This window comes from Aulostomus chinensis, chromosome 10 (genome assembly GCF_037954235.1).
Source record: "Aulostomus chinensis isolate RoL2024-O1b breed Wild chromosome 10, RoL_Achi_v1.0, whole genome shotgun sequence".
NCBI lineage: Eukaryota > Metazoa > Chordata > Actinopteri > Syngnathiformes > Aulostomidae > Aulostomus > Aulostomus chinensis.
Window position 1 is genome coordinate 303869 of NC_141329.1, and position 18075 is coordinate 321943.

The following is an 18075-nucleotide window of genomic DNA, read 5'->3' on the forward strand; positions in this document are numbered from 1 at the left end:
TGTCCCCTGCAGCTACGAGCATCAGGAGGGTTGGGCTGCTTTTACCAGCCCAGAGGACCTCACACGCTCATGTGCGCAACATCCTGAGTCATGTTTTCAGGAAAAGTGGAACTGTTGCTGTGAAAACAAGATGAGTGAGACAGCAAAAGAATTCCTCACTGATTTAAAGTGTTTCTGATATCTGGTTCAGCTTGTGTTGGCTTGTAGCGGACATCTCTTGAATGGAAGTTCTTGACATTTGGCGCAAATGTCTGTTGGGTGTCAAGAATGACCTGAAAAGTTTTGGAGGTGAAAGGTCACTGTGGCTGGCACTCATCTGTCAGGTTTGAACGCGTCTGTGCTCGGACTTCATCAGGAAGAGAAGCAGTTGGTGTGTGTGTGTGTGTGTGTGTGTGTGTGTGTGTGTGTGTGTGTGTGTGTGTGTGTGTGTGTGTGTGTGTGTGTGTGCCCGCAGCCCTGCTGTGGTGTTGGGACTGGACTGGTAACTACACTACAGTGGCTCCAGAGGCCAAAACCCCATAATCTGCATCTGAGTTAATTTATTCAATGCTGCTCATTGTGTCCTGTCCTCCTTGTCATGCTGCGTCATGCATGTTTTTCTAAATGACTATGACTCTGCCTGTGTCTAGTTTAGGTGACACTGACTGACTGAGAAAAACTGGAAGATGCTTATTTCAGGCAGGCTACACTCCCACAATGACGCCAGAGTTCGCTCAGCTCCGGCGGCATCACGCAGCAGGTTTCCTAACATCAACTCTATCTGGATCCTTTGCTGTCATTGCTTTTTGTCAAACTGTGACTTTCAGTCTCTGTCAGCAGAAATATCGATTCCATGTTTCTATTTGCCTTTCTTTATTTTTAGAATGAAAACAGAGAAGGTTGGTGCTCAAAAGCAAGCAGTAGGTCCATAATATACAGTATATAACATTATGGTCATAGTTATAATAATTTGCAAAGCTCTAGGGTAACAAAACTACCCATTACTGTAGCTCCAGTCTCCAAATTCCATGTGGCTGTCTATTCTTAATTCATCTTTTACACGTCAAAACGGGAGCAATTATTCAATATTTACCCTTTACATTGTTGTGTATTTGTAAAATCAAGGATCCCTGGCACTTTCTCACACACTGTGTGTGTGTGTGTGTTCTTATAATCAGGCGTATTCCAGCTCTGACTGATTGCTCATCAGACTCTTTAGCCTCTGCAGATACCAAGAGGAGCAGCTGAGACTTGTCCCCTCTAATCCCAGCCTATGAAAGAGGCCTGACAGTTTGTTTACAGCCTGATAATCTGGAGCCAGCATCTTGATTGTGAGCTGGCAGAACATCAGCGGCAGAGCCGTGACTGCCGAGCCACATGGCAATTACCCGACCCTTATCTGTATGAATAGCAGGCCTGTTACCGCTGCAGTAAATCAGGCCTAATGGCAGATGGACACGAGGAGTACGTTACAAAAACACTAGCATTATTAAGCTCCTTTCAGAACTCGAGTATTGGCTTGTGGCTGCTGGAGTGGAATCTGCTCACTGAAGGACTTGAGGTGTACAAATGTACTTTCTTACATGGGAATTACTTTACTCCAATAACTTCTTGATGAGTGGCAAAAGCAAGGCCTGGCTGATGGGCTTCCCTTATCATGAAGTATGTGCTTGTTTGGCCAGTAGGGGGCAGCAAAAGCCCGCTGTAAACACAACAGGGACATATTATCATCTTTTACAGCAGTCAAGCTCATAAAGTTCATCAAAAGCAAATATCACATTAGAAAAGGTTAATAGAAATGGTCAAGGTAGCATTTATCTAAAAATATTTGTACTAGATGTCATTTCTTTTAGTAATTAGATGTAGACTTCTGTCTAACTTTTCTTTTCCCATGACATGTACTATTCAATTTAGGGTTCAAAGAACTGTGTCTGATGGCTACATACAAGTACCCTGTTAGAATACTTTGCTAAACACATGTATTGTTGTATTGTGCCCCCCCCCCATGACGAAATATTTTGCTCTGCTAAAAAAAAAATTTATGCACAAAAATGAACATTGAGGTAGAAGCTGTGTTTTGTGACTCAGTCTGACGGACTCCACTTATGAAACCCTCCACTCGGAATTAGCAGTAATTATACTTCAACCCCAGCGGCCCAGGAATTTGATTAATTGAATACCAGGAGATCGTCTCTGTATCCTGAACAGATGTTTCCGAGTCAGAACCAAAACTTTAATCAGCTCCATCTGATGAGGGCAGAGCTGCTTTCTTGGCCAAATATCATCCACGACTCTGCTCCACTTTCCACCAGAAATATTCACGTCAGCATGAAGTCCCTAAAGCTCTGAAGATATTCATGTTTGTAAAAAGAAAGAAGAAGAAAAAGAAAAAGACATCACACTTAACCAGCTGTGCTCAAACTGAATAGGCTTCTTCTGTCTGTAATTACTGAGCCCATTTACAGCCAGAGCTCAAAGTATCGGTGTTGCACTTTGAGTGTCTGTATTTACCTGTAAGAGAGAGGGAGCTGCGCCTCAGCTATGCGACCTGCCATAATAGGGAGAGATAAATGATACGGAGCGACGCCTGTGTTTAGAGTGGGCTGTCTTTCATCTGGCGCTGGGGCGCTGCCAGGAAAGACTCTCTGTGAGGTAGAACGCTGCCAGCGACCTTCCCAAACATGTTTATTTATTTTTACTATTCAACAGCTCTGTTTTTTTTCCATTCTATGTCACTCGCTCCCTCTGTCATTAACTTTATGGGAATGTCCGTGGAATTTTTTCATAGTAAAAGTGATTGTGTGTGATAAGGAGTGTGTTGCTTTTCCACGAAACGCAGACTTTGATCCTCCTGTTATTTCACAAGTTTTTCTTTGAATGTCTGATGACACGTGTGGGCGTCACTGTAGTGACGACCAGTCGATCGAGGAGAATCGTCCCAACATTTCCCCACTAGAACCGTTGTAATAATGTAACATTTGATACCCGCTATCTTGCAGGCCAGGAACCGGATGGTTCACTCCACATTCTTAGGACTAAATCCCTCTGCTGGTGTTGGCGTGACAACCACAATTTGTTCACGTTACGGCGCCGACACCTGATGGCTAACATGGAAGCAACAGAAAGACATCACTGGGAGAGTCGACCTGATGCTGCAAGAGTGACCTCAGTCCTGAGTGGACGGTTCCAGTAGAAGAAGAGGGACACATTATGTCTCAGCTGATAACAACATGCAGTTCCGGCCTCAGTGAAACATCAGCTTGTTGGTTTTTGAGGTTTTCTGAATCCTGGTGAAGAATTTGCTGAAGTTAAACCACAATGCAGGAAACACTGCAGCTGCTCGCAGGATTCCTGGCTTTGCTCCACTTTCAATGCAAACATTGTCTTTCTCTATCTGGAGTTTTCAGTTCTTATAATGGCAGCAAAGTGGTCCCCTCTTAAACCAGATTACTGCCTTTAGACCGAGTAACACAACTGATGAGGAGCAGAACACTTTGCTGTTGTTTCAACGGCTCCAACTGGGTGGCACAAATCCTCTGTTTCATGCTGACGAAGTGGCGGTCCACACACATGCACTCGCATAAACACATGTACCACTGGAATGTAGTGCTCGCACCCTGGCTGCAGTCAAAGCCAAATACCTCACAAATAAGCACAGTTGTCCCCCATCAAAGGCTGGAAATACTTTGTACTTTACAGGCAAAAGAGGAAAAACTGATGCCATGTTGTTGTTAATCTTGGGTGTTGTAGTTTGGCATCTTTCTGCTTCTACATGGTTCCACTCCTTCAATGATCGGGCTGAAGTGCATGGCAACGGAACTGCAGTTACTGTCCTCTTCAACAAAAGGTGTCGTGACCTGTTCAGATGTGAAATATGTGTTGTGTTGCTGAGTCGGTGACTTAACTAGGGGCATAAATCCACTCTCTCCTTTTAGAAGTGCAGAGGTAAGGTATGAGGCGACATGTTCAGATGAGGGAACTTCTGCATCTGAGTCACTGGAGTGAAAGAGCAGACACAAGGACTCTCCAGGACCAGATAAGACCGCCGTGTCCATTGAACAAATTCTTCCCTCCGTTTCAGCTGGGATGCTCCCAGAAATTTCCAGTGAAATCAGGCTTTGCAGATTTTGGATCAGGTCTGTGTGAAATTGTACTCTGTGACTTAACGCTGCACAAGTGCAAAGTAGGTGTGATAATCCTTGGGGTGATTTTCACTTTCACAATCGCTGGCATTAATAGGGCCCATTGTTTCAGAGCAGTGTCTGCAGGCACTGAGGTGGCGGCTCAGGACTCACTGACTGCACAACCGCGCTATTGCTAGTTAATCATAAACACTAGCATATGTCTGTCTTCGCTCTCAGCCTGTATCAGCGCCAGCAACTAGATCCACTGCACTTTGGACGACTGCATGTGTGGCTGCAACATGGAACTCCAGAGTGAAGCAAGAGCCGCCGGCGCAGGATTTTCAGTGGAACTGTTACTGCCCCTGATTAAGTGGGTGAAGGGTGAAGCTCCACCGGCACATGTGCCAACGGAACAAAAATATTGTTCTGAACGCTAGGTGATCACCTAGTCAAGGCCCACATGTATGGAGAGGTGGAGCTCCTGATGCTTTTGGCTGAACTCAGACCACATCACAGGTTCTGTCATGAGTGTGAATGTGAACAGTTTGTTTCAGCTGAGCCAGAATCAACTTTCAGGGAAATGCTGCAGTGGCCGATCATGTGTGCCAAAATCACACTGGAAGAAATAGCGTCAGTAGCTTAGAAATAGCATCAATAGCTTAGAAGTAGCATCAGTAGCTTAGAAGTAGCATCAGTAGCTTAGAAGTAGCATTGGTAGCATAGAAGTAACATCAGTGGCATAGAAGTAGCATCGGTAGCATAGAAGAAGCATCGCTAGCATCAAAAGCATAGAAGTAGCATCAGTGGCATAGATGTAGCATTGGTAGCATAAAAGTAACATCAGTGGCATAGAAGTAGCATCGGTAGCATAGAAGTAGCATTGGTGTCATAGAAGTAGCATCAGTGGCGGTAAACTAGCATCGGTGGTAATCAGCTGTTTAAGGACCAACTCTCCAGGACACCATGGAGAGCCTCATTAGCCGCCCTTCTTCTTTGTCTCTCAAATCTTATTTATGATGATTCAGATCTTTTTCCGTCAACACTGAAATTTGAAGTAGGGACCCTAACCCGTCATCCACCTACCTACAAGGCTCACACTTGTCCGCCAATTTCCATGGTCACCCATGTTTTCAATGGTACAAAAAGACAAACACTTGAAAGCTTATTTTTTGCATCCAGACTGTAGAAGCCTGATTCTAATCAGGTTTCAAACACCTTCATGATTTGATTTTCCAAAGTCAGATCCATCAGGATAACATGTAGCTCTGCCACACGTTTGATCCGGGCTGGAAGTCGGATTGAGGCCAGACTGACACACCTGCATCGTCTCACAACTGCTGCAGCGCTTGATTTGGTCTGAATGCAGCCTGAGACTTCGCCTGAGAAGTCTTGCTGACTAAACGTCGTCACAAAGGGGTGCTTGCTTGAACTCCGTCAGGCTACCAGACTCGAGGAGGGCCCAGTTTGGCCTTCCAGGCTCAGCTAACAATGTTTGCTCTGCTTTATAGCTTCTGTTTGCGTTCTCCTTCACTGGAGCGGCGACGGTCTCTGCAGCACTCAAGTGCTGGCACATTTGGGGTCACATGACTGGGGCTTGGCCCACCCAGGATGCTGTGCATCAGGTGATAGTGAAAACAAAGCCCTCAGGTGCTTTTAGAGCAGGGATGTCAGCCTCCCTGTTGCAGCCACACACTGCTAACCAAGTGTTGAAGGCGGCTCTGAGATCGTCCTGCGTTCGGCGCTTTTCCCCTCGGGTGAATCCCAGAGGAATAAAGGAGAGACTGAACTTTTCCCTCAGCTGGGATCCTGGAACCCACTTTATACCAACACCAAAGCTGACAATCACCTGATAGAAGAGTTCCAGAGTGGGATGAGCAGCTGAACTCACCCATCAATAAGAAGTCAAAGGTCAAATATTGATTTACACATTTGTGCTAAAACTTCTTCCCATGCAATTTTTTGTATTTATACTAAAATTAGCAGAGAAGGTGCAGATTAACAGAGGCACGTGCACTCATAAGGAACTGTGAGAGCAGAACTTCGGTTTGGGAATCCAAATGTTTCGTTTGCTCTGGTATCCGTCTTGTGGGCGGGGCTTGGGTTCAGACTGGCCAATAGAAACGGTCCTCAGGTCTGAGACCCGATCAGGAGAAACACATTTTAATTTACAAAAAGAACTTTGTGTTTTCCAGCAAAACTTCTCCTAAAGAAACCTGCTGTTTGTCGTATTAACAGGTTTTGAATCTCAAACTTTCAAAAGGACTTAGTCGGTGACGGAGCAGCGACCCGCGGTTTTGTTGGAGATCAACTTTGTTTGGAGAGCAGTCCTGCGGGCCCGGCAGTGTTTAAATATTCCGGTTAGATGAACTCGAACTCCGTGTCGCCTTAGCGGAGCCTCCCGCCGAACGGACCGGACCGGACCGGACCGGTACCCCTGCGGGAGCATGAGTCCCGGCGCTGCTGCTGCGAGCAGGCGGATCACGTGAGGCCTTGAGGGGGATGGGCGCGTTTCCGAGGGGGCGGGAGCTTGGGGGGGGGGTCTACCTCCACTTCACTAGCGCTTCACAAAGTTTGGAGGCCAGCGAGCAGCGCGACGGTCGGGGTGACGCTGCTGGTCGGTAACTGAAGCAAACACGGAGAAGACCGACACGGCCGGCGGGACCCGCGTCACCAGTGGGACCGGAGCAGCAGACTCTCGTGGCCCTTTAGTGAGAAGCTGTGATTCACCGGAGAGATGTGGTCCGAGCTCGGCCGGGAGAGCGGGACCGCGGCCGGCCCGTAGCGGCGGAGCATGAAGCGGCTGAGGGGGGAGCGCAGACGCGGGGTCTCGGATCTCTGGCGGTCCGGCTGAGCGTCGGTGGGGATGTTGGCGAGTTGCATCTCTGTGGCTTCCGTTCGGACTCTGACCCGTCTCTGCTCCCTGGTGCTGGTCCTGGCGCTGGGGCTCGGTTCGGAGCTCAGGGTCCGGGTCCGGCTGGCTGACGGGCTGGTGGCCGAGGAGGTTTTGGAGGCGGACAGCGAGAGGGACGCGATCACGCTCGAGTTCAAACAGGGGGACGGAACCCTTGTCACCTTTGTGGTGGACTTCAAACAGGTGAGAACTGGTCCCGACTCGGTTCGCCTCCTCTTGTTTGTACTCACGCCGATGCCGCAACACCTGGTCAAGTCCACCACTGTGGACCCTGGGGTCCCGGAGGGGCCCCTCGTGGCGCCCTGGGTCCTCGACGCTGCAGGAGGTGAATCTGCTTTTGGAAGCTTCATGAAACTGAGTGAGGAGACCCACGAGTGGGGGTGGGGGGAGGGTGTTTTGTTTTGCGGGGGTCTCACACACGTGTGTGTGTGCGGGGGCTAATCATACACAGATGTGTGTGTGTGTGTGTGTGGGGGGGGGGGGCTAGTCATACACAGATGTGTGTGTGTGTGGGGGGGGGGCTCGTCATACACAGATGTGTGTGTGTGTGTGGGGGGGCTCGTCATACACAGATGTGTGTGTGTGTGTGTGGGGGGGGGCTCGTCATACACAGATGTGTGTGTGTGTATGGGGGGGCTCGTCATACACAGATATGTGTGTGTGTGGGGGGGGGGCTCGTCATACACAGATGTGGGGGGGCTGGGAGGCTGGCATGTGTGTGTGATGGTTGCTGTCACACAGAAGCCGACAGGCTGCTGAGATGTGGGGGGGGGGGGATTTGTGGGGATTAAGTGGGCATGTCTGACCCTTTTGATCTGCAGGTCTGCTTCACCAACCAAACAGCTAATTTTGAGTTGAAAGAGAAGAGGCCATCACCCCCAATAATTGGTGACACAACAGTAGGAAGAGACCTGCACTGATCTGGGAGCAGCCAGCCAGGCCCTGCTGATGCGGCGCCCCTCCTGCATGCTCATGCATATGCACAAGTGGCTCAGCTTACTTGTACGAAGCCAAACGGGCCTCTCAGATGTACGATTCTATCTGTTCCAGCTAGGTCAACCACCCCACCCCCACCCCTTCCTGTTCCTTCCCCTGCATGTGGTTTTTATTCAGCTCTTGTTGCAGTATCTCCAAGATTTATGGAAAGTTGGACAAGCTGTCACTTCCAGCTGCCATGGGTGTAGAGTCCAGATGAAGCCATGTGGGGGACGTGTGAGTGTTCTAAAAGGGAAGCTCTCTGAGAATGCAGCAGCTCCAGCAGCACCACCAGCAGCAGCACCACCAGCAGCACCACCAGCAGCAGCAGCTCCAGCACCAGCAGCAGCTGCAGCAGCAGCAGCAGCTCCAGGAGCAGTTTCCTCCACTTTTTGTCCCTTTTAGTTTGGATTCATCCTCGATCGAGGTTTACAGAAACATTGAATCATTTTGGAGAGGACTCTGCACCTCATCAGTTTCGGGACAGCGGCTCTGTGGATGTGGGTCATAGATGAGATGGAGAATGTTGCTGCTGTTATATGCCGATGATCTCCTGGAACCTTGAGGAAGTTCAGAGGGTGGGTGTGAACCCCTGGTGGGGCTGACGGCTGTAGCAACAGAGCAGGAAATGCACGAGTTTTGGTGACAAAAATGTCAAAGTCATCACAGCAGGTGAATGTGGGACAAGTCTTGTAGCATCGAGGTTGTTTTTTCATGACACATCAAGATATTGGAGGTTGAGCAGCTACGTGGTCCTGGTCCAGATGCGTGGGTGGAGCAGACGTAGACATGGAAGAACTTGGCAACTAGGAGATGAGACATTGATCTATTGAGGCTTATGAAGACGTGCTGGGGTTCTGGGGTGTTGATCGGCAGAAGAAGACCCCCCCCCCCCCCAGGTGTGTCTATCACTGTCGTCCTGTTGTTACAGGGGAATTTACTGGCAGCCACTGAGCCGACTATCTATCGATTGATCAATCAATCGATAGATAGACATCTCCATCCATCTATCATCCATCCATCCCTCCATCATCCATCCCTCCATGTTCTCCCTCTCCTCCTGTTGAGGGTGGTGGGGGTGGAGCCTATCCCAGCAGCCTTCCCCCTGGACAGGTCACCAGTCCATGGCAGGGCCAACACATAGAGACAGACAACCATTGGCTCTCCCAGCCACGCCTACGGTCAATTTAGAGTCTGGATTAACCTGGTCCCTCTTGATGTCTTTGGACTGTGGAGGAAGCTGGAGTACCAGAGAGAACCCAGCAGGAACAGGGAGAACATGGAGACTCACCCAGAAAGACCCCGTGCTGCAGCCGGGGCTCCACCCACAACCTTCTTGATGGGGGCCACAGTGAGGACCACTGCTCCACCGGGCCGCCCCTCACTCACTCTTGCAGGTAGTAAATGAAGCTCCAGGAAAAGCAGTCCCCAGTTTTGTGTGTGTGCTTGTAATTTGTTTTGCTTTAATTGCGTGACTGGCGGCTGACTCGCCCCCCCGTGATTCTGTCTAATAAGCTGATATCCAGTGTCTGAACAATGTCGCTGCAGGAGACATTGCAACACCAATTAGCTCTGCAACAGTTGGATCCCCTGTAAAGTTGCTTGTGAGTCCCCCCCCCCCCCCCCCCCGGCTTCATCCTGCAGTGATTTAAATGTAAACGTGTCTGTGAGAGGAGTCCAAGGCAAATGTCAGACATATTTGAAGGCTGACACGAACATTGAAGTGCTGTGGCCCCGCCCACCCCTGACACTCCTACCAGCGTGTTAAATGGGTTCAGGCTCGTCCTCTCTGGTGTATTCTGATTGCTTCTTACACTTTAATCTCTTAGGCAACCACACTTTGGATGGTGGTGTGTGTGTGTGTGTGTGTGGGGGGGGGGTCTTTATCACTGGGAAATTCCATGTTTTTCCAGGAGAAGCAAGTGTGTTTCTCCTGATAGGAGCTGTCAGTCTGGTCTGGGCTCCGACTCGCCTCTGAAACTCATCTCACTCTGTCACTTGCACAAACTTGTTGTTGCTTGTGTGAGTGTCACCTGCAGGAAACGCGGTCTCGTGATCATGTTCTGCTGCTTGTCTCGTTGTTAGCTCATCCAGGATGGACCCCAGACTGCATTAACAAGCTTGTAAATGAACAATACAAGGTTCATTGCAAAAACTTAGCAGAAGTATAATAAACAGGAAAACTAGTTTGGCGTGAGTGCGTTGGGTTGTTGACAGTTCAAAGTTCAGGTTAGTCCAGTGGCTCCATGCTGGCATGCTAAACCCTAACCCCCCAGCTGATTGGCTGCTACAAACGCTGGTCTGTTTGTAGCTCAGTGCCAAGACACAGGCGTCATTTTATACTCCAACCTTTGATCTGTCGTTCACGTCACGTTGCCTTTCCAACACCTCTTGTTGTGCCGGACCTGTCCAGGGTTCAGCTGGTTCACCTCCATCTTTCCACGAGCCTCTCTTTGCTCCCTATGGACTCAAATCAAAGCCTACTCAACTCTTCTTGTGGTGCTTTAGGGCCACATGGGCCCTCTTTGGCCTCTGGTGGCACCTCAGCTCCCGGTGATGTCTTTATCCTTCCTCCTTCTCCCACCAGCAGGCCAGATGTTCTCCTAATGCTTCAGCTAAAGAAGAAGCTTCCAGTTCTCACAGTCCCTCCCAGGCCAGAGAGGGCAGAGACTGTAGACGGCTCAGCGCTGCAGCCTTTCATGGACAAGGGGACAGTAGTCGAGTGTGCAAGGTTGTGATCATTTTGTGTCTTCTTCTGAAGATTTAAGATGTCACTTGGCAACAAACAGCCAACAGTGTTTCCTCTGCCAAAGCCTCTGCTCTGTCCTGACTCGTGAAATTCATGGCTGTGTCATTTTGGCGAGTCAGTCTGGTGAGTCTTTTAGAAGATAGATTTGCTCTGCAGCCCTCGTAACAGTTCAGTCAGTTCTAGTGCTCCCTGTTTGGGAGAGAGAAATGAATATGTTCAGATGCATGAATTGATAGACCAATAGGAAAGCAGCAAAATAACTTCAGAACTCTGTGGCAATTTCAGAAGTGGAGATAGAATTCAAATCGTTGAAAGATTCTTTCCATAAAAAGCAGCATCATTGAAATATCTTCCCGTACTGAGGCACTGATACTGTAGTTCAAGGTGTACCGTTATTGTTTAACGCCTTTTATTCCTGTTCACGATGTGCAGGACAACAAGAGTTCAGCCATGTTTGTCGTTAGATTGTCATCCATTAGTTTCATTTCCTTCCCTGCTGGCGCTCACTGTCTCATTTCCCAGAGTTCACATCAACAGTTTGGCTGTGTGGATAATTGCATCCAGACTGTTTGGGAATGGACCCTCACAAACCCCCCTGAGGTGCATGGACCCTCCCCCGAAGTGCATGGACCCTCCCCCGAAGTGCATGGACCCTCCCCCGAGGTGCATGGACCCTCCCCTCAGGTTCACCCTCCCCTGAGGTGCACAGACCCTCCCCCAAGGTGCAAGGACCCCATCAGAAGAATGGCAGTGGAGCACCTATCCCCAGTTTTGTTTGTGGACTTCCATGTGTGACCAGACACGATTGTGGCATTCCTGGAGCCTCTGTTATGAGCCTCAACTCAGGCTTTTGTCTGGGAAAGTGGGTCTTTTATTCCATCCCCCACACCTGAGCTGCACTGGCCCATCTACTCCGCCGTCACCCAACATGAAAAACCCTTATGTTGCCTTCCTGAAGCCATCAGTCTTGACATCTCTATAGCCTGGATGCCGAGACTGATGATTTCCAATATTGATTCATGAATGATAGTTTTATGCATGTCTGTCCCTCGTCGTCGTCGTGACACTTGAGAGGTTCGGGGTTTCGGTTTTGATTCCCAGCCTCATCTGCAGCTGAGCTCTGAATCTTGATTACTGTTGCTCACAATGATCACTTTTGTTTAGTTTCCCAAATGGAGGTTGAAGGGATCGACTGAGGGACTTGTACACTTTCTTTCCTTTCAGTTTGTTGACTTGTCAGCACGCGGTCTCGGGAGCCTCCGAAAGATTCAAGATTCAAGAACTTTTTGTCACGTGGATGTGCTTGGCACACTCGCAGTCTAATGGGATTGCAATAAGCGCCCCTGTACAAACTGCTCCTCCAGGTACTTTCTAATTTTGAGTTGGACATTTAAGTCTCAGTCCCTAGTGACTGATCCCTAGTGACTCCTCAGAGTGGTGGAGCAGCAGTCCTCCATCAGCCTCATCGCCACACAGGGCCTTTGAGGGGATTGGAAAGCAGGAAGTGTGTGTGTGTGTGTGTGTGTGTGTGTGTGTATCATTTTCACTTACATTTGTCCTGCTGGGTTACAACTACAGTGACACAGAATGTTCACTGTAAATGGCTCCCTTTGACTATCTGAATAGGCTTTTGTGTGTCTCTTAAATAATGTAGCCCACCAAAGCTAACCACCAATGAAACAAGTCCCCCCGTTTAACAGGTCTTGGTATGTCCCACTCGTCAGGTTGCATGAATGCAGGCCTGTGTTTGGCTGTTAGCCAGCAGTAGTTTGTCTGCAAATGGACCAAGTCCCGGGTGTCAGGAAGCAATGCAGCAGAATCTGCTCTTGTGTGGATTATTTATAGCTTGCTGACATTTACGCTGCTCTGGTGGGGAAAAACTCAAGGCTACACTGTCCTTTGATTATGGTATTACCCGACTTTTTGGAGACAAGGAAATGTCACCCTTTTGATTCTTAATGCGTGTACCTGGTGATTTTCTTAAATGCTGATCTGCAGACCTTTAATTCCACGTATGACTGTGGTCATGCACTTCTGGAGGACTCATTTCTCTGATTTAGGCTTCAGCTCTCTGAGCGTTTTGGAGAACTCAAACAGACTCACTCTCCTCTCAAGCTGCTGCAGGTTCACTTGACTATGATGTGCTAGAGCCGGGTGTTGTTTTACGTCTCGGATGTACAGCCTTTACCTCTGGCTGCTCCTCAGTAATCTGGACACCAACAGTCTCTTATCTGTATCTGTTTCACAGAGGAAGCAGGTTCCGCCAGAACAGGAAGCAGTAATGTATACAAGGCTGACTCTGCCATGTTGGTCTCATCAAAGTTCAATAGTGGTTTTGTGTAGCAATCGGACCCTAGAAACACGTCAGCTCCCTTGACAAGTTTTAAGAATGTAGTCATGTCTGCCTTGCCCCCCTCCGTAGGTTTGTTTCCCTCAGGTACTCCGATGTAGCTGTTGAAGTATGGCAGTGAACAAAGCTTGATGGTAATTGCAAAATGAAAACACCCTTAGTTTTCTCTACACTTGATAAAGGTGTTTTTTTTTTCCTTTTATTGAAAAAGAGCAATGTGATCTGCCTGGGCAAAATACTCCAGACTTTGTCTGCAGACAGCATGCGTGCCTGCAAGGCTGCATAGCTACAATGTAGTGGGCTCTTCCTCCTCCACTGCAGTTTGTGGCACTGTTGCTTATACCGCCATCTACTGACCAAAACACGTTTTGCTTATTCGCTCCAAAGCAGTTCATGGATACTTGCTGAATGCGCGTTTCCTTTTCGCCCTTATATGTTCAGAGTTTAGTGGAAAGTCCTTCGACAATTGTGACCCCGGGACGATTAATGGAGGTCCTCGTGTACTTCAACTGATCTGAGTGGAAGTGAGGTCTCGCCCGCCCTCGCTGGCACCGCTGCACCTCAGTGTCTGGCTGCCATACGTTGAAGCGTCTGTACAAACAATCCTGTCGTGGTTTCAGGCAGGCAGACGTGAGTCTAGTCCGCTTCTGTCTGGGTATTCACAGTGGAGATGATGTCACTGTTTGCTTTTGGAAGCCAAACTGATTATTATCTCAGCAGCACCCAACCCACTCATATATCAACACTCTTTTAAGACTACTAGTAACCTTTATTCCATTAATTCTTGGCTGGAGACACATTTTATTATTAACAAAGTAGTTCAAACTCTCTCTCATGCCATACTTGTAAATATGAAGCCCTCGAGTGCAGCCGGTGGGTTTGGCATCAAGGCAGGAAAGAAGAACCGAGAGTGCTGGTGAGAGATGCTAGCTCTGACAGCCTGACGTGTCATTCAGAGCACAGAACAGTGGCATCGGTTTCTAATAAATCACAGTTGTAGGTGCCAGAATGTCAAGATATCAGTTTGATTCATTACAAAATGTTTCCTCAGAGAGCAGCGCTGCCCTCCGCTTGACCTTTTGGTCTAAATCCAAACAGCGGGCAGCGGTAGAAGCAGATAATCATTAATGTGGACGCATTGTGAAACAGGAGGAGGAGGCGAGCTCGGTATCTACACTGGAGAGCAGAGTTGGTGGAGGAGCTCCTCTTTCCTCTGTAATTACCCAGAGAGCCCTGGGGCAAATCCATGTGGCTGACATGAATGCCTTCCCCTCCCTTTACTGCCTACACACACACACACACACACACACACCATGTGTCTGCTGTATGGGAGGTCTTGAAGTAGTGGCCTCTGAGTTTCCTCCTTTTGAGGGTAAATGTACTCATTTCTCTGTTGGCACTTTACAGCCTCCTCCTGACATCTCCTCAGGTTCTCTGTGTCGCCTTGTGCCTCGTCTCTAAAGACTCTAATCATTCTCACTTGGCTCTTTTTTTTACAAACAGCAGTACTGAGTCATTATTACAGTTTGGGAACATCTGAGATATTCAATTTTCACTGCCTGGGCTTCTACACCCCCTTTGACTCCCAGCAGCTTACAGAGGTGTGCTAAGGTAATATCACATAAACCCAGGAATCAATATTTGCGCAGTAATTTGCTTTCCAAAGGTCAAATAGTACCCCATCATTGTCTTGTGTCAGACCCTGCTTGTGTTGTCAGGCTGCCAGAGACTCTTTTCATAGGCAGAAGTGTTTCTCACAACGAGTGCTCATTGAATGTGGTCGATGAAGAACTACAGGACTTCTGTGAGCTGGTTTATCAGTCCGACCTCTCTGGGGACCTTGAAACAGCTTCAGATGGGAGTGTGAAGGGGGGGGGGGTTGTCAAGTGAATGAGAAGACGGGTCTGCTGGTCTGCTCTCCCCGGAGCTTCCCATCATGCTTTGCATGTCCTCTCACAGAACTCTCTGTGGCCTTGCATTTCGGCGCCAGGTCTCTCACATACTTGCCAACAGCAACAAGTTTTTGGGTGAATTCTCCACTGTCACCATTTTCCTTCAGCAGTTTCACATAAAACAACATGCTAACATGTTTTTGCCTTTCACAGCATGTGAGACCAACTTAACCCCACAACACCTTGATTTGATAGGACAAATAATCTGTGGAGCAACATTTGCCAGGCCTGCAGGCAGAAGAACTGTGGCTCTGAGTGCAGTCAACACCCTTTACTCAGCAGGCAGTTGTTTGAACATCTTTGAACTCCACATATTGTGTGGAGTACTTTGAGTATCTGTGAGTACAACGTGAAAAGAGTGCATGCTCTCATCAGAGCTAGCACATGTAAATGGTAAGATCTTAAAACGACGCGTCAAGCCTTCTGGACTCATCCATTTATCCATTCGTCTCTCCTCTCTTGTGAGTTGCAGGATGTGAAGATATTCCGAGCACTAATTCTTGGCGAGCTGGAAAGAGGGCAGAACCAGTACCAGGCCCTGTGCTTTGTCTCTCGTCTCAACCGCAATGAGATCATCTCCAGTGAGTCCATGGCCCGTCTCAGACAGGTAGGACATGGCCGATGACTAAACAGCATCCATGAGTTACCAACGTGCCGTTTGTCTGGCTGTAGAATTATTGGATGATGAGGAGTTCAATTTATACCATACTAGGCGGAGGGCAGATCTGTTCACCATCATGGAAAAAAGGGCAATAGTTTTATTGTGGTCTTTAGTCTCCAGGCACCCTTCTGGTGGCGGTGCACACGAGCTCAGTGCCTTCTAGCAGTGTTATGAACTAGAGAGTAGAACTCTGCCAACTGCGGATCAGCACCAAACTGGACTGGGTTGTTCCTCCACCTCTGGCTACAAATTTCTCCTCAGAAAAACCCTCAGGCCATTCGTCTGGCGGAGGATCGGAGAGGCCTGGAGCAGATGACCATGAGTGCCTCCGTCAACCTGAGTCGGGCCGGTCAGCTCAGCTCTCACATCCACCACATGTGCAGCGAGGCCCGCAACGCCATCTACACCCGCGAGTGCGACGTCAAACACTGGCTGGACAAAGGTCAGCTTCTCTTGGTTGATCATTACACGGTTCCCTCCTGATGAACCAGACACTCCTTCCTACCCGGTGCCTCTGATAGAATTACGTTCTGGGTTTGTCCGGGTTCTGTTTTCTCTGTCTTTCCATTCTGTAAAGACTTTCTGATGAACTCCTTTGAAAAATAGATAATGCAACAACTATGTAAACTGGTTTCTCTCAAGGTTGCTCCTGGTTGTCCTCCCTTCACACTTCCCTAGATCTGTTTTATAAGGCCCAGTATCTTAAAAGCAGTGAAGTTCAGATTAGCCTGGGTGAGGAGAATCTCCATGACAGCTCCATTTACAGCAGCGTCGTAGAGGAAACAATGTGGATGGTCATGGTTGGACCCGTTAATCTCAGTAGCGTCTCCTCTGCTTCTCTTTTACCACCTTGCTAACCCTGAGAATGATCCACACATGCAGAAACATCCCAGTGGCACAAGCGCTGATAATAATTCTCCTCCTCCTTCGGTCTTCTAGGCGTGGACGGCTCCATATTTGAGGTCCTGCCTCAGACAGCAGAGGCGCCCGGCTTCCAGGCGTGTCACTCTACCAAGGACTTGTGGCAGCCATGTCTCTGCACGTACAGCCTTCGTTTGGAGTGGTACCCGTGTCTGCTCAAGTACTGCCGCAGCCGGGACACCACAGGCAAAGGCTCCACCTACAAGTGTGGCATCAAGAGCTGCAGCAAGGGCTACCATTTCACTTACTTCGTTCCCCAAAAACAGCTGTGTCTATGGGATGAGGAGACCTAGCATTTAGTCCTGCATGGTTGAGTGAAGAAGAATACATTTTCAGCCAGGCCAAAGCTGCTCCACCCATAAGACTGAGACAGCACACAGCAACACTGGGCCTTGGGTTAGACGATGTTAAATGAAGCTGTCCCAGGCGGGGACTGCTGAGATCCAGATGTTCAAATGAGACCAAAACCTTTTTGCAGGGGAAACACAGAACGGTGCTGCAGGAGGAACCACATCGCTAACAGATCTCTCAATGGTAATGTGACAGGAAGCCGTCATCCCTGTGCCGTGTCCTAGGAGAAGGTGCAGGAAGAGATGGCGGACGTCAACAACGGTGACCTCTTCAAAGCCAGGCAGTGTCCCACTCTGATCAAACACAATCTTCCATCTATTGAAGGCAAATTTGGATGGTTTCTTTCTTATCAAAAGCTCTGTGAAAAACTGTTCATCCTGTTTTATAACATTTTGCGCTGGCCAGGAAAGAAAATGCTTTCCTAATGCTGGCCTTATTTATTTCAGTTGCAGCGTGAAATTATGGCGGTTGGTTTATATTTTTGTTTTGTTACAAATAACCTCATTAGATTTGGACTTCTTTTGCATTGAACAAGCTCTTAACATCACATTTCTTAACCACAGGTCCTCACCTCAAGAAGTATTCACACTCATGTAACCTCTTGGATTTGAATGTGATGTTTCTTTTCTAGTTTTTGTGTCTGTAGAATGTAGCGACTTATTATCTTCTTTAATAGAGTGGTTTTAGTTGCATTCACACGCTTGTTCTGTCCGTCTGATATCAAGGGTCAAATCAACCAAAGTCAAAGATGGAATGCAAAAGGAAGGGTGTAGAAGGAGGCGCCTCAGAGTGGCACTGTTCCTTGGTGGGATTAATTTAAACCTGCAGTCTGACCTGCTCTGCCAGTCTCTACTGCCCCCTTCTGGCCAGTTTTCCCAGTGCACCCTGGGTTCAGCGCTCTAAACTTGGTTAAATTAATAACTGAACCATCGCAAAACCCTGACCGATTCTCATCATCCAAGGAGCACTTCTTTAGCCTCTGGGACCAAATTTGTATTTGTTTCTGGGCAGTTTTAGGGTTTAGGTGTTTGTTTTTTTTTAGTTTCTCTTACCTCCAAATTCATCTTAGTCTTAGTATGTCCTGCTAACTAAAGAACCAAAC

At 48.3% G+C, this 18075-nt stretch overlaps 1 protein-coding gene across 1 annotated transcript in view; it reads left to right on the forward strand.

Moving 5' to 3' along the window:
- The first annotated feature begins 6656 nt into the window (after positions 1 to 6656).
- The window catches only part of oafa (OAF homolog a (Drosophila)), an 11630-nt gene continuing 211 nt past the window's right edge, over positions 6657 to 18075 (forward strand). Inside the window, exons 1-4 of the mRNA XM_086215330.1 lie at positions 6657 to 7197; positions 15513 to 15647; positions 15963 to 16143; positions 16641 to 18075. The exon at positions 16641 to 18075 is cut by the window's right edge and continues 211 nt beyond it. Of these exons, the coding sequence (XP_086071456.1) occupies positions 6967 to 7197; positions 15513 to 15647; positions 15963 to 16143; positions 16641 to 16915 (822 nt within the window). The 5' untranslated portion in view covers positions 6657 to 6966 and the 3' untranslated portion in view covers positions 16916 to 18075. The remainder of the gene's footprint in view (positions 7198 to 15512; positions 15648 to 15962; positions 16144 to 16640) is intronic.